Source organism: Mauremys reevesii, linkage group 7 (genome assembly GCF_016161935.1).
Source record: "Mauremys reevesii isolate NIE-2019 linkage group 7, ASM1616193v1, whole genome shotgun sequence".
Lineage (NCBI taxonomy): Eukaryota > Metazoa > Chordata > Testudines > Geoemydidae > Mauremys > Mauremys reevesii.
In genome coordinates, this window is record NC_052629.1 from 75,664,026 (window position 1) to 75,680,378 (window position 16,353).

General features: G+C 50.9%; 1 protein-coding gene across 4 annotated transcripts in view; it reads right to left on the reverse strand.

Annotated features, from left to right (window-relative positions):
- The window catches only part of BSN (bassoon presynaptic cytomatrix protein), an 89,909-nt gene that overhangs the window by 50,367 nt on the left and 23,189 nt on the right, over positions 1–16,353 (reverse strand). For 2 of the 4 annotated variants that reach the window (XM_039546966.1, XM_039546965.1), the window contains one exon: positions 235–2,416. In XM_039546966.1, the coding sequence (XP_039402900.1) occupies positions 235–2,416 (2,182 nt within the window). The remainder of the gene's footprint in view (positions 1–234; positions 2,417–16,353) is intronic. The other 2 variants (XM_039546968.1, XM_039546967.1) reach the window with 2 other exon arrangements.

Genomic DNA, 16,353 nt, shown 5'->3' on the forward strand with positions numbered 1-16,353 from the left:
GCAAGCAGCTTATTACATACATCTGGGACACATCATAGACCCCCTCCCCAACAAATACAACACAAAGTTACATGCAGCAGGCACTGAACACTGATATGCTACCACCAGACACCCGGAACGTGCAGTGGAACAAGGGAGAAAGGCACATGGTACGCAAACGCAGGCTGTGAGACTGTCTTTGCAAAGGACCCATAGGAGCATGCTCTGGGGTATGTCACCACAGGTAACTGTTACCTTCACTGTCTGAAACAACACAATGTGAATCATCCATGATGTAACCTTCTTCATGCTTGTAAGAGTGGTTCCTTGGCACATCTTTGATATGTTCTTGCACATCAGGCAATGAGTGGCTGGAGCAGAACTGGGAACAGCTGTCCCCAGAGGACTGAGGGAGAGGTCCTCCTGAGGAGCGGGACACACCCACAGACTTTCCTAAAGGGCTGATGGGACTTTCCTCTTCTGAGGTCTGTGTACGAATCGGAGGCCGCCCACGACTCTGACTCATACTAAGGGAAGATGGTTTGGAACTTCCTTTCTGAGGCTTCTCCATGCACTCTCTCTCATAGGACTTGCTTCTGCTGCTGGCATCACGGCTTGATGTTTTTTCTGTCCCATAACCAGACGATCTAGATCTGCTTCCAGTGCTGTATGCTCGATCGTCCTCTTCCGTCATATCCCTGCTGGACATGCCATAGTATTTCTGCTGCTCATACACATTCTTCTTGAGGCCATAGGTGATCTCGTCCTGAAGCTTCTTTGCCCTGGATGCCACATTGCTGCTGCTGCTGATAGACGTAGTCACTGTGTAGGAGGCCAGGTCTGACTCCACATCTTTGGCTTCCTCTATGGGGGAGAATTTGGAGATCTTTTGCTCCATGCCTTGTTTCCTGTGTTTACTGCGCTTGGACGAGATGACAGCAGGAGCCAGGTTTTTGGAGGAATGCTTCTGCATCCCTAGTCCAGAGCCATGCTTGTCTGAGCGTGTGGAGTGCCGATAATCGTCCCCGTAATAGGAGCAGGGGCCGCTGGAGCTGCTTGACATCCTGCCATTGCTCTCCATGCCCCTATGGTAGCTGTTCTTCCCCCGATGGTCGGCACCATGCTGATCATACATATCCTCCTCTGACTCCTCCTCTGCTTTGGAGTAGCAGCAAGTTCTGCTGGAGCCTTCCATCTCCACCAGCTCACTCTTCTCTTTGATTTGGTGGCCAGTGCTGCTCTGCACCTGCATCTCCCCCTTGTGGCTGTCTGCCGCAGTGATCTCTTTGGTTAGCTCACTGATGTCCTCGATCATCACATAGTTGCGGGGAATGTTCTGCTCCAGGTTTGCGTACAGAGAATCTGAAGAGTAACTGGCTGAAGGGCTTTGCACAGCATTGCTCTGGTCAGCTGGCCTGGCCTCTGGGGCCTTGTGCTGGGCATAGCTGCTAGTCACTGTCGTGGGGCTGTATGTAACTTCTGGGACTGCTGAGGAGATCACCACGGTGGGATTTCCAATCACTTCATAATTAGTGGGAATCTTTTGCTCCAAGTCTTCTAGTGATGTCTGCCGTGGCTTCTGGTGCATGGCGTGCACATCTGGCTGTGTTTGGAAGAGGGCACTCTGTGCCGGCTGTGAGGGCGGCTGGTTGGGATATGTGGTCTGAGCTTGGTAGTGATGAGGTGGCCGAAAGCCTTGATGGCTCTGCAAGCCCAGCTGGGGCCGGTAACTGGTGCTGGGAGGGAAGCTGTGTGTCTGATATGTACCTTGGGAGGGGAAGGCGGGGAGCTGACCAGCCTGGAAGCCATTCTGAGATGTGCCACTGCTGACCGCAGGGTAATGGGGGTGCTGGAGCCGTGTTTGCTGGAAGGCAGCAGGGCCTGGTGGGGCTGCTGGGTATGGGTAGGGGGCGTAGGAGGAGGCTGATGTGTACTGCGTGCTGGAGAAGTCAGCGTAATGGTTAGTGGGGGCAGTGCTAGGTCTGCTGAGCAGACTGCTGCCCTCATAGCTGGAGAGGCGTAAATTGTTCAGCTCACTATCAGACATGTAGTCCCGGTTCTCACCTAGGCACCTCAGGTAAGTGTAATTCTGCCCTCCCCTCTCCTTCAGAAGAGACTCCTTCCTCTGAGTAATGCCCAGCTCCAAGTACTTCAGCTTGGCATCGATCTCCTTCTCTTCCTCATCCAGCTCCGCTTGCTTCTTCCGCAGCTTCGTGGACTCATGCTCCACCAGCTTCAGGTCACGGTCGATGTCTCTGAGAAGGCTGGCTTTGGTTACCTGAGTGGCCTGCTCTCCTACTCCCTTCTGCATGAAGCTGGGCAAGTACAGCTGGGAGTGGGCTTGGCTGGCCAGGGGCAGGTGAGCTTCCTCCGGAGGGGGGCTGGGTAGTGTCCGCTTCACCTTCCGCATCAGAGTGTTTGACTGCAAAGCAGAGATCTAGAAAACAATTGAAACTGGCATTAATCCTAGACACTGGGAGTGCTGCAACTCCCTCGGGATAACGGTGAGGTGAGAACTCTGTCCTGCTGCAGTGTCTTTCAGCAGAGCTTATCAAAGTGCTTAAACATTCATTTCTTAAGCCTCAGCATATCCCTATGTTATCACTGCAGTCAGTGGAGAAATGGGAAACTGAGATACAGGGACAGTCCACGACTTGCCCAATATCACAGAGTGAGAGTGAGCACTGGAAATAGAGTCCAAGAGGCCTAACTCCTCATCCCCTGCTTCCCTCGGTGGGAAACGAACAGCTGCCCAGTGCTCATGGCTGTGTGGTGGAGTGGGCAAGGCACTTAACTACAATCCTGAAGGTTGGGGGAGCTGAGTCTCACTTGATCGCACACTAAAACGCCATATCCAAGTCACCCAGTGGCAGTCAGAGGTGATCAGACGTGATACTGGCCACATCAATGCCTTGTGCACTGTTAGCTGTGAAACTGGCACACCTTAACCAGGTGAGCCTGCGGAGCCATTGGCTCAGAGGAACTCTGGTGTTGGTCCTTGCTGCCTTTTGATTAGCATGTACGTCGGCTGTACTGTGAAGTATGTATCTGCTGCACTATCACTGTGCACATGGAAATGACCACACCAGCAATGAGAAAAAATAAGAGCCAACTTTACTCTTTTCCCCAAACTGAACCAGAACAGAAACAATCCAAACTGGTTCTGAGGTTTCAAAGAATTAAGTAAAAAATGCCTCGTAAGGGGACAATTGTAACTTGTGGGATAGAAGAGGAACATCCTTTCCTGTGGAACTAGTGGAGCTCTGCAACAGACAACTGCCCACAGGCCTTGGGGGGAGTTGTTGGGGTGGCAAACTTTTCTAGGGTCCAATAAGAAGGCCCCTGGGAAGGCTTTGGCAGTTAAACTACAATACAGAGCTGTATGTTAAACCCTCCCTAGGATTGAAAGGAAGCCACTCAACACACGGCTGTGCAAATGCCCAGGATGGGAGCAGAGACACCATCTAAAAGGCACTTTTCTGTGGCTCTGAAACATCTTATGAGCTGACTTGAGAATTTTAGGTGATCTATTTTCACTGCAAAATAACCTGGATGGTTGGGTGAAAAACTACACAAGATGTGGTCCAATGGAAGGCAATCTCCCCTGAGCTTCTGACCCTCAAATCTTATCTCAGCCTTTAAGAGTGATGGAATCCAACAAGCCACAGCTTATATTGGCTGAACAACGAAGGCAAAGGCCAAGTCTTCTAGGCAGAAGCCCACTGAGAATACCAACCACCTCTAATGTCTTCTGTGGAGATTTATGGAGAGTGGCTGAGGAGTAGGTCCCAGGCAGAAGGGACAGCATGGGATTTGGGGGATCCAGAAGGGCAGCACTGGAACCTGGGATGGGGCTGGGGGGGCAAGTGGGGCAATTTGCCCCAGGCCCAGGGCCCTGCAGGAGCCCCCACGAGAGTTTTTTGGGGCCCCTGGAGTGGTGTCCTTCACTCGCTCTGGGGGCCCCGGAAAACTCTCGTGGGGCCCAGGCCCCCAGAACTTCCTCCGCTCCAGGTCTTCAGCGGCAATTTGGCAGCGGGGGGGGGGGGGTGTCCTTCTGCTCCAGGACCCGCTGCCGAAGTGCCACGAAGACCCTGCGACGGGGGGAGTCCTTCCACCCCGGGACCGGGGGAAGGAGACCAAAGCCCTGAGGTAAGTGGGGAAATGGGATACCGGGAGGAAGCACAAGCAGGAGACTGCAAGAGGGGAGGACTCCTGTCTAAGACCGAGAAAGCGGGACAATCAGCGAGTTATCTTAAGTGCCTATACACAAATGCAAGAAGCATGGGAAACAAGCAGGGAGAACTGGAAGTCCTGGCACAGTCAAGGAACTATGTTGTGATTGGAATAACAGAGACTTGGTGGGATAACTCACATGACTGGAGTACTGTAGTGGATGGATATAAACTGTTCAGGAAGGACAGGCAGGGCAGAAAAGGTGGGGGAGTTTCACTGTATGTAAGAGAGCAGTATGACTGCTCAGAGCTCCGGTATGAAACTGCAGAAAAACCTGAGAGTCTCTGGATTAAGTTTAGAATTATGAGCAACAAGGGTGATGTCATGGTGGGAGTCTGCTATAGACCACCAGACCAGGGGGATGAGGTGGACGAGGCTTTCTTCTGGCAACTAGCAGAAGTTACTAGATCGCAGGCCCTGGTTCTCATGGGAGACTTTAATCACCCTGATATGTGCTGGGAGAGCAATACAGCGGTGCACAGACAATCCAGGAAGTTTTTGGAAAGTGTAGGGGACAATTTCCTGGTGCAAGTGCTAGAGGAACCAACTAGGGGCAGAGCTCTTCTTGACCTGCTGCTCACAAACAGAGAAGAGTTAGTAGGGGAAGCAAAAGTGGATGGGAACCTGGGAGGCAGTGACCATGAGATGGTCGAGTTCAGGATCCTGACACAAGGAAGAAAGGAGAGCAGCAGAATACAGACCCTGGATATCAGAAAAGCAGACTTTGACTCCCTCAGGGAGCTGATGGGTAGGATCCCCTGGGAAAATAACATGAGGGGGAAAGGAGTCCAGGAGAGCTGGCTGTATTCTAAAGAATCCTTATTGAGATTGCAGGAAAAAAAACATCCCGATGTGTAGTAAGAATAGTAAATATGGCAGGCGACCAGCTTGGCTTAACAGTGTAATCCTTGCTGATCTTAAACACAGAAAAGAAGTTTACAAGAAGTGGAAGCTTGGACAAATGACCAGGGAGGAGTATAAAAATATTACTCAGGCATGCAGGACTGAAATCAGGCAGGCCAAATCACACTTGGAGTTGCAGCTAGCAAGAGATGTTAAGAGTAACAAGAAGGGTTTCTTCAGGTATGTTAGCAACAAGAAGAAAGTCAAGGAAAGTGTGGGTCCCTTACTGAATGAGGGAGGCAACCTAGTGACAGAGGATATGGAAAAAGCTAATGTACTCAATGCTTTTTTTGCCTCTGTCTTCACAACCAAGGTCAGCTCCCAGACTGCTGTACTGGGCAGCACATCATGGGGAGAAGGTGACCAGCCCTCTGTGGTTCAGGACTATTTAGAAAAACTGGACGAGCACAAGTCCATGGGGCCGGATGCGCTGCATCTGAGGGTGGTAAAGGAGTTGGTGGATGTGACTGCAGCAGGGGCGGATCTAACCATTTCGCTGCCCCAAGCACGGTGCCGGTCGCCGGTCCCGCGGTTCCAGTGGACCTCCCGCAGACGTGGCTGCGGAGGGTCCACTGGTCCCGTGGCTCCGGTGGACCTCCCGCAGACGTGCCTGTGGAGGGTCCGCTGGTCCCGCGGCTCCGGTGGACCTCTGAAGCCAAGGGACCAGCAGACCCTCCGCAGGCATGCCTGTGGGAGGCCCACCGGAGCCGCCTGCCGCCCTCCCGGCAACCGGCAGAACGCCCCCCGCGGCATGCCGCCCCAAGCACGCGCTTGGCGTGCTGGGGCCTGGAGCCGCCCCTGAATTGCAGAGCCATTGGCCATTATCTTTGAAAACTCATGGCGAACAGGGGAGATCCCGGATGACTGGAAAAAGGCTAATGTAGTGCCCATCTTTAAAAAAGGGAAGAAGGAGGATCCAGGGAACTACAGGCCAATCAGCCTCACCTCAGTCCCTGGAAAAATCATGCAGCAGGTCCTCAAGGAATTAATTCTGAAGCACTTAGAGGAGAGGAAAGTGATCAGGAACAGTCAGCATGGATTCACCAAGGGCAAGTCATGCCTGACTAACCTAATTGCCTTCTATGAGGAGATAACTGGCTCTGTGGATGAGGGGAAAGCAGTGGATGTGTTATTCCTTGACTTTAACAAAGCTTTTGACACGGTCTCCCACAGTATTCTTTCCAGTAAGTTAAAGAAGTATGGGCTGGATGATTGGACTATAAGGTGGATAGAAAGCTGGCTAGATCGTCAGGCTCAATGGGTAGTGATCAATGGCTCCATGTCTAGTTGGCAGCCGGTTTCAAGTGGAGTGCCCCAAGGGTCGGTCCTGGGGCCGTTTTTGTTCAATATCTTCATTAATTATCTGGAGGATGGCGTGGACTGCACTCTCAGCAAGTTTGCAGATGACACTAAACTGGGAGGAGTGGTAGATACGCTGGAGGATAGGGATAGGATACAGAGGGACCTAGACAAATTAGAGGACTGGGCCAAAAGAAATCTGATGAGGTTCAACAAGGACAAGTGCAGAGTCCTGCACTTAGGACGGAAGAATCCCATGCACTGTTACAGACTAGGGATCGAATGGCTAGGAAGCAGTTCTGCAGAAAAGGACCTAGGGGTTACAGTGGACGAGAAGCTGGATATCAGTCAACAGTGTGCCCTTGTTGCCAAGAAGGCTAACAGCATTTTAGGCTGTATAAGTAGGGGCATTGCCAGTAGATCGAGGGATGTGATCATTCCCTTCTATTCGACATTGGTGAGGCCTCATTTGGAGTACTGTGTCCAGTTTTGGGCCCCACACTACAAGAAGGATGTGGAAAAACTTGGAAAGAGTCCAGCGGAGGGCAACAAAATTGATTAGGGGGCTGGAGCACATGACTTATGAGGAGAGGCTGAGGGAACTGGAATGTTTAGTCTGCAGAAGAGAAGAATGAGGGGGGATTTGATAGCTGCTTTCAACTACCTGAAAGGGGGTTCCAAAGAGGATGGATCTAGACTGTTCTCAGTGGTACCCGATGACAGAACAAGGAGTAATGGTCTCAAGTTGCAGTGGAGGAGGTTTAGGTTGGATATTAGGAAAAACTTTTTCACTAGTAGGGTGGTGAAGCACTGGAATGGGTTACCTAGGGAGGTGGTGGTATCTCCTTCCTTAGAGGTTTTTAAGGTCAGGCTTGACAAAGCCCTGGCTGGGATGATTTAGTTGGGAATTGGTCCTGCTGTGAGCAGGGGGTTGGACTAGATGACCTCCTGAGGTCCCTTCCAACCCTGATATTCTATGATTCTATGACCCGCTGCTGAAGTGCCGGGTCTTCGGTGGCAATTCGGCAGCGGGAAGCCCCCGCCGCCGAAGACCCCAGGCCCCCTGAATCCTCTGGGTGGCCCTGGGATAGGGAAAGCAGTCTCCTACTCCAGTTCTGTGTGGGCTTGCCCACACAAGGACACTCAGGACAGTTATTCCGAATTAACTAAAAGTGTGAATTCAAAGTGGATTAATTAACAGGATTAAACCGCTGTGTGGATGCTCTTATTCAGCATTTAAGTGGACTTAATCTAATTTCGCTTAATGCACTTTGGAAGTGGGTGGGTTTCTATAGGAGGAGCAGGCAGAACTCCTTGCTGGCACAATGTCATCATTTTGACCTGAAAAGATGCCATGAGCAGACATAAAAGGGTGGCCTGGGGAATGTGTGACTCTCCATGAGATTCTGCAGAGATTCTGAATCCTGATAAGGTGACAACAATCCACAAAGCTCCGTGCATGACGTGCATGATGGGAGCAAAGCCTGTTCAAAAGACTCTGTCTTTTGTGTTCCCAGACGACCCTCCTGAGTGCTGAGATGAGATTGGATGGCCGCTAGCTGAAATCCACCCGGGGAGGGAGGCTGACAGTGCTCCCTCTATGTGTGTTGCTGGCTCTGGCCCCATTCAGCCCCATGATGAGTGTGCTGATGTGCAGGGCCGGCTCTAGTTTTTTTGCCACCCCAAGCAAAAAAATTTTTGGCTACCCTCCACCCCAACCCTGGGCTCTCCTCTTCCCCCCACCCCACCCGCACCCCCTGCCGCCCCAGCCCTGGGCTCCCCCACACCAGTGCTGACTCCGGCCGCTCCCCCCTCACCTCCAGCCGGTCCGGCACTGGCAGGGTCGGAGTAAGCAGTGGGGCTCCTGTGCCACGCCTGAGCCCAGGGTCCCTCCAGCCAGGGCTCCTGCCTCCAGGACTGGCCGAGACCTGGGAGGGCAGAGCTGGGGGACCGCCCCGGCAGGGGACTGAGGAGCTGGGGCAGGGTAGCCCCAGAGGGAGCAGAGCCCCGGAGAGTGGGATGCAGGCCCCGCATGGCAGCGCCCTGCCCTCTATAGCCCCGCTGCTGCTGCAGCTTCTGGCTGCCCTGCCGCAGTCCATGGGTGGCTCAGGCCGCTTCACTCAGCCCCGGCTGTGGCACTGGGGGGCGGCCGCCCTGCGGCACCTGCAGGCGGCTCCGTGTGCCCCACGAAGTGGCCCCCAGCCCGAGTGTCCCCGTTCGGAGCCTGCCTGGTCCAGCCACAAGGTGCGGGTGCTACTCCACCCACGGCACGAACTGCACTGGCCCCAGGGCACCCCCCCGCGCACGATGCACTGCTGCTGCCAGGGCTGGCTCTAGGCTTTTGCCGCCTGAAGCCAAAAGAAAAAAAAGGATGGCCGGTATGCCACCCCTGAAAATGTGCTGCTCCAAGCACGTGCTTGGTTTGCTGGTGCCTAGAGCTGGCCCCGGACACAGTCGGGGAGACTTGGGTCTGGGAGGGCTCCTGAGGTCACCCTGCAAGAAGTACTAGGCTGGTCGGAGCCGGGGTGAGAGGCTGTGGTGATGGGCAGGTTACTGGTGTCAGGGCTCTGCACTAAAGCTGCACAGCATAAAGGCACCCATGGTTCCAAGGCAGTTGGTGCCAGAACCCCTCACTGGTCTGGGTGATCCCCAAAACACCCCAGCAACACCTCCTCCACTTCTGCCCTTTGCAGCAATACAACTCCAGGGCCATCGCAGGATATTTGTCCTTGTGGCTGGGAAACGCTGTCTGCTTTAACTCCACCCCATTTAATGTGCCCTGGATAATTCCGTGTAACAAGAACAGCTTCCTCTAATCAGAGAGAATGATAGGCCAGAGGGGTCAGAACTGATGCAAGGGCTGGGGCTGATCAGAGGATGAGTGGTGCTGCCTGCTTCCCAATTAGAACAGTAAATGAATGCAAAGTCATTATGAGGTTGCTTGCCTCAGGACCTATCTGCTAATCACAGCAGTATGGGGCTGGGAAACCTATGCACAGCAAGTCAGAGAAAGCATTCTTCCACTTGGCATGACTCATTTATATCATATTGTGTTCCTCCATGCAGGGAGGGGGCTCACAGACATCTTCAGCTTGGCTTGACAAACTGGGAAGACACCCAGCTTCCAGTCCTTAGCTTCGTGTCTCTGTCGAGCACTAACAGTAGAACAACAGCTTGGCTGAGAAAGAAAGATATGTCCCTGCAGTCCTAGATGAGATCTCTCTCAAAGCCACACTCTTGTTAGCTGCACACAGCCACGTCCGAGGTGCCAACACTGTTAACCCTCTGGAAGCATCCTATTTCTGATATACTCCAAAGTCCCTTTGCCTGCCACTGAATGCAGAGCAGGTCTGCAGAAAATAGGTTGTTATTAGAAGAGCTCCCCACAATGAGGTTCATTGCTACTGAAGGCTGGTGTGTTTATAGAATATCCCTGATTGGTTCACTCCCTTGGGAAGTATTTGGTTTGCTTCACAAAACAGAAACACTATAACAAAAATCCATGTGCACAATGTCTTAGTTCTCTCGGAAATTACAATTTCTGCACACACTGGAGGAAAGCTAACGCTGTGCACCTTGTTCTGACCTTGCCTAGCACAGGAGTTAGCCTGAACCCTGCCCAGGGATCTCCTGTGCCAATTTACTAGATTAAATACAAGAAACAAGGTCACCTAAAGCAAATGGGTTCATGGAGGGAGCACGGCTTGAGCGGAGCGGCACACAGATGGGGTGTGTTCTGCTCAGCAGTACCTGAGCATTAAAAACTGCATTATGTGATGTCTCCTGTATGCAGAGGCTGATTAGGCTTTTGTGGGGCCCTGGGCCAGAGCAAGTGGGGGCCCCTCTTCACCCCTTCTGCCTGCAGTCCCCCAACCCCCTCCATGCTCCTGATGGGAAAATGGGGTCAGAGCATGAGGGCTTGCCCTGCTCTGCTCCCCTGCCCAGTGCTCCTGCTGGGGAGTGGGGTCAGGATAGGGAACTTCCCCTGCTTCCCGGCAGGAGCATCACATGGGTGGAGCAGGTTGGGGTGCGGGGCCCCCTAGTAGGCCAGGGCCTCTGGGCATGCACACCGACTCCCTCTTTGTTCCTCATGCCTTTCTGATGCCCAGCAGAAGACATTCTCATTTCAGCTACCTCTGCCCCCAAAAAACATGACAATGGTGCTCTGCCACATTCAGCCTCAGAGAACGAGATGAGCTTTAGAAGGCTGGATAGTGAAAAGTTACAATGTGATAACCAGCTATGTTCATGGCTTGAAGCAGATGACGTGGGCCGTTGGTAAAACACTGCAGCCACTCAGGTGTCAGCTGTCTCCTTTTGAAGGGATGAGCTCTGCACTCAGGAGCATGGGAGACAACCACTGCTTGGGTGGAGCTAGCTAACAAGAACAATTATCCCAAGGCTCCAGTGGACGGCAGTGAACATCCTGTAGGTGGAGAGGCGAAGGCCCAGATTGTGTCTCTCTCCTCCTCACTGGACAGGGGCTCTAACTAAAGTGCTGCCAGAGGCACTGGGAACAGAGAAGCTACCGGCTAGGCCATGTGTGTCTGGCCTCCTCCCTGTGCAGAACAGTGTCCTGGTGCACAAAGCGGGCGCCGGAAAGAGTCTCTCCCGCAGATGCCTCCCTTCCCTGCTTCTGCCCCTTTGTAAAAAGCCAACCAGCCTTCAGAATGCTAGGGGGACACTTCCTCCTCCCTGCTTGCTCTTTGCCAGGCATTCGCACACACACACTAGCTCTCCTCAGTTCCCTGTAGGCCCTGTTACACAAAAGACCCTGGGCCCAGTTCAAAGAAAGCAACAGGATAAGGGGCAGTTTGCTCCAGGCAGCCCTCAATTAAACACACTATCAGGCTCTAGATATCCCCACAAGCACCTCCAACTCCAGCCCAGCCACCTGCGAGGAAGACCCTTTGATCAGTGCTGCCCTTACCTGCTCTCAGCCTCCCTCAGTCTGTAGAGTGGAGCAGCACTGGCTCTCCCTGGGCCTGTGCCTAGCCCCTCCTGGTCCTCCAAGTGCATGCGGTTGATACAGAGCATGGAAGGGGACAGCTTTCCACAGTGGGCACCTGGCATCAGCCTATGCTCTCTGGCTTAGAATGAGTTCAGGTGGCCACAGGTATATATTCACCATTCCAAACTGATGTGTCCCAGTCTCAGATCTGCATGCTGAGAGCACAGAGGTGGCTCTCAAGGAAGTGGAGACAAGATCCAGTAGGTGGCTGAAAATTCTCCTCAGGGGAGGTGGGCGACACCATGCCCAGCACACTGGGGCACCTCGCAAGGTGGCGCCTGCTTGGAGATCTGGCTTTTGTATGTCCCTCTGTCATGCTGCCTGAGCGCTCTCTGGACAGTTAGCATATGCCTAGCTCTGCCACAGTCGGTCATCTCTTGATGATCTCTAGATGGCAGGACACAGTTTGTGCCTATGCTCCTGGCATGATTCTCTTCAGGGGTTCCAGCATGCACCAGAGACATGATCAGGGAGAGGATCTCCTCACTCACTTTCAGAGCTTCATTATGAAGCAATGTTTAATACAGAGGGGAAAATGAGAATAAGCCTGCTGAGAGTCTGTCTACAAGAGAAGAGACCTTCTGCCAGGCTCTGCCTAAGGATTGCTGAGCCCAGAAAGGAAGGCAGCAAATGCCCCAGTGCAGTGGTACAGGCAGTGTGAGGGGAGCAGCTGAGTTTTTAGGGCCTCGCTCTGGCATGCAGGGCACAGCTAGGTGGTGCTGCTAGGGTTTTCCTGGCTTGTTGGCAATCCTGTGTCTCTCAGTGGAGGGTCTCCTCTCCTGCAGGTGCAGTAACTGGCTTAGGAGCCTCCCCTGCTGCCGAGGTGCTAGGTGTGCCAGGCCTCTCTGGTCTCAACTACCAGCAGCTCAATTAACAAGCCCTCGGGGTTGTTTCCTCTGCCGCTGAGCTGGGGATGGCCTGTGACATTTCATTCCATATTCTTTATGAAAATATGCTTATGATATGGATCTGACATAACTAAGATATACTTTATGCAAGATGGCTCATGTGAGGTATCATTAGAAAAGTTATGATTTACTGAATGTGATTATCTAATTGGCATACCTGTATCATTTCTGTATCTGAAGTTAAGAATATTAACTATGTACCTGCATTTCAATGGTGCTACTTTGGGTGTCACCCCCTGAGATGTTCCCCTGGTGTTATCTGGACTGGTGATCTGCTAGGTCACTCCAATCCTCGACTCTGGGAGCCAGCCTTACCCTGCTTTGCTGTGAGAACTCCCACTCTTGGGCTGTTCACTTCTAGTCTCTAGCGTGTAAGCTGCTCCCAGCTGCTGCTTGGATTGTGCAACCTGAATGACACTAGCCAATATCTCCAGTCCCAGACAACACCAGGGGGAACGTCACAGTGGCGCAGTGAGCAGGGTGTATGTGCAGCTTGTTACTCCAAGTGGAGTCCACACTTTAAGCACTGATATTTGTGATTTTATGTGAGTATTAAGTGCAGTGGCTAAGAACAGTCAGAAGGAGGTCACAGTTTTGTTATGTTCTGTTTGTTTCTGTTCATTTTGGGTGAGGAAAATAAGCACAAGAAAGCAGAAAAATTACTACCAGTGAGGCAACTACAAAACTAGAGCTGGCCAGACTGGAAGCGGCAAAGAAGGCAAAGGACCATGAGTTTCAAATGTGGCAGGCAAATGAGTCTCAAAGAAGCAGCTGCGACCAGGGAAACTATGGAGGTGGAGGCAGCCAGAGAGGAGGCTGCACACAGAAGGGCTATAGAAGAAAAAAAGAGAGAGGAGAAAGAGAAAGAGAGAGGAAACACCAGCTGGACCTGCTAGAGAAACAGAAGCAGAACCCCGTGACCCCAGTGACTTGCATCACTGCAAAAATCCACAAATGGGAACATTTATGTCCTGCATACAGTGAGGAGGATGATATTGCTGAATATCTGACTAGCTTTGAAAGGCTGTGTGTAATATATGAAATCCCTAATGATAAGAGAGTTCCTACCCTGATTGCAAAATTAACTGGTAAAGCTCAAAATGTATTCAATGGAATGCCTATTGGAGATGCTTTAGACTATTGTAAATTTAAATATAAGATACTGTTTAGCAAAGTTTTCAGATTACCCCTGAAACATATAGAATTACATTTCGGAATCTTAAAAGGGATATTGGGATGAGTAATGGGGAATATATAAACAAAATGAAAGATTTGTTGGGAAAATGGGTGAGGAGTAAAGAGGTCTTGTTGCTCAAGAGCATTTACTGAGCATACGTAAGGCCAAAGTAAAGCAGTGTCTATGGGATGAAAATGTAAAGACTGTGGATGAGATGGCTGTTTTAGCTGATGTCTTTGAACAAACTCAGGCATCTATTGAGGGCAGGCCACAGAAAGGTGGGAAGGGAGGATCCCATTTTGTCACAGGAAGAAAGAAGGGGGTTGGGAGCCTAAACATTCTCTTATCCAAAAATATCCCTCTACTGGTAACTCCTATCCCAAACCTTCCAGCAAAACAGAGGAACCCAGAAGGTGCTACAACTGTAATTCCATGTAATTCCACAGAACACCTGAAGAACAGATGCCCCAAGGTGAAGGAAAGTAAGCCCCCACCAGCCCCTGTTATGTGGTTGTCCTCAATACAGAGGCCCCAGAGGAGAACCAAGCAGAAACTCCCAAAACTTACCTAGCAAGTTTTGTGGGGACTGGCCCCAGTGAACCAGATATAGGGCTCATTAAAGCTGTCAAAATTAATGGCAGGGAATACTGGGGTGGGGGGGGGGAAGGATACAGGGACCCAGATCTCTCTGATTAAGCAGAGTGTGGTCCCAAAGGCTAGTATATTACCTGGTCAAATGGCAGAAATTGTGGGGGGTGGGTGAAACCAGGTTCCCTCTACTGCTAGCTAAAATACATGTGACGTGGGAAGGTTTGGAAAGCAATCTGGTTGTGGGGGTAATGGACGGCATCCTGGCTGACATGTTAGTGAGTAATGATTTCTTCCACAAGACTAAGACCATTAGTGTGGTGACTCGTAGCAAGAAGGAATACTGTATTGGGTCCCTGGGGGGATGGTTGAAGCCCCAGAAACTGTTATGGAGAAAGTCTCCTTGATTCCCCTGCAGCAGAAAGCAACATTCTGCTTTCAGATAGTGGAAGGGCTGGGATGTGCTCCTCCATGCCCAAGGAGGACAGCATGCCCTCAGGGCCAAGAGTGGGGGAAAAGTTGTCTGTGACTGAGGACGTTGTCCCAGTTGCTAGCTGCCAGGATTTTGCAGTTGAGCAAAGACTGACCCCACTCTAGAAAGCATAAGGAAGTATGTTCTAGAAGGAATCACAGAGAGGGAGAATGGGGAGAAGTTTTTTGAAGATGGCGGGAATTTATATAGAGGGGCTCCTGTGCGAAAAAACAAAAGCCCTGGGCAGCCCTTTAAACAGTTGGCTGTACCCAGCCAATGCCATGGGGACTTAATGCAGCTAGCACATGATGGTCCCTTTGCTGGTCATTTGGGGGTGCAAAGAACCTATGACAGGCTGAAGAAGAATTTCTACTGGTCAGGAATACAAAATGACGTAAAGGATTATTGCAGGTCTTATGTATTGTGCCAGGACAGGAAAAGGCCTGTAGGACCCCAGAAAGTTCCTCTATGTCCCTTGCCTGTGATATAGGAGGCATTCCTAAGAGTAGCGATGGACATCATGCAGCGTTTCACTCAGAGAGGGAACAGGTATATCTTAGTCATAGTGGATTTTGCCACCAGGTGTCCTGAGGCAGTTGCTCTGTCTAATACTGAAGCCGAGACTGTGGTGAAGGCCCTTCTCACTATATTCAGCAGAGTGGGTTTCCCTAAAGAAATTTTATCTGATCGAGGGTCAAATTTCATGTCACAAACTTTCGACGAACTGTGGAAGTTGTGTGGGACAAAATAATTTAAAATTGCCCCATACCACCCACAGGCCAATGGTTTAGTGGGAAGGTTCAGTGGGACTCTAGAATCCATGCTAGGGATATACACTTAGAAGAGGGGCCAAAATTGGGATGAGTTATTACCATTTCTATTTTATGCTTACAGAGAGGTACCCCAAGAATCCACAGGTTTCCCCCATTTTATCTTTCGTACAGAAGAAAAGTGAGGGGACCCCTCGATTTCATTAAAGATTCCTGGGAGGGAAACACTGAGATAAAAGAAGAACTGGTAACTGAATATATTCAGAAGTTTAGAAAAGAGTTAAAAGATATGATGGAAATTGTTCAAACCTATCTCCAAGACAGTCAATCCAGACAAAAGGCATGGTATGATAAAAATACTTGTAAGCACACTTTTGAAATAGGGGATTTGATAATGGTATTAAGCCCTGCAAAAAAAGTATAAAAAGCAAAACTCTTGGGAGGGACCCTTCGAGGTAATAGAAGTGGCAAATGAGGACACATATCAAGTTAAAAAGCCCCTTGATGATGCTGTCCCACAACTTGTGCATGTGAACAGGCTGAAAGCCTATCATAACAGAGAGGCCATAGTAAACATGATCTGTTGTGTGGAAGTGGAAACTGATACACACCGCCCCATGGCCTTAATGGCTGGATGCCAAGAGAATTATAACACAAACTGACATTGAGATAGTCAGTGACTAACCCTCTTGAAGTAAACTAAGGGGGCAGATGTGACACTCCGTATCTTGGGTGAACACCCTGCACCCCCATGTTTATCCTTATAATATGATTGTGTGGTATCCAATGCAAAGTTTGCCGTGTCGGGTATCTTCAGAAGGCTCATGATGCACTGATCATTGTTGTTATAGTAATGTTATAGGTTGTAATTTCATGTATATAGTTATGAGGCTGCAAATGTGTCCTCATGGCTTAAAACAAGCCCATGCAAAACTCTCCAGGAACAGAGTTCACACCTCATCAGGGCATGTATGGGACAAACCCAGGCCAGCCTCACAAGAACAAAGGACACT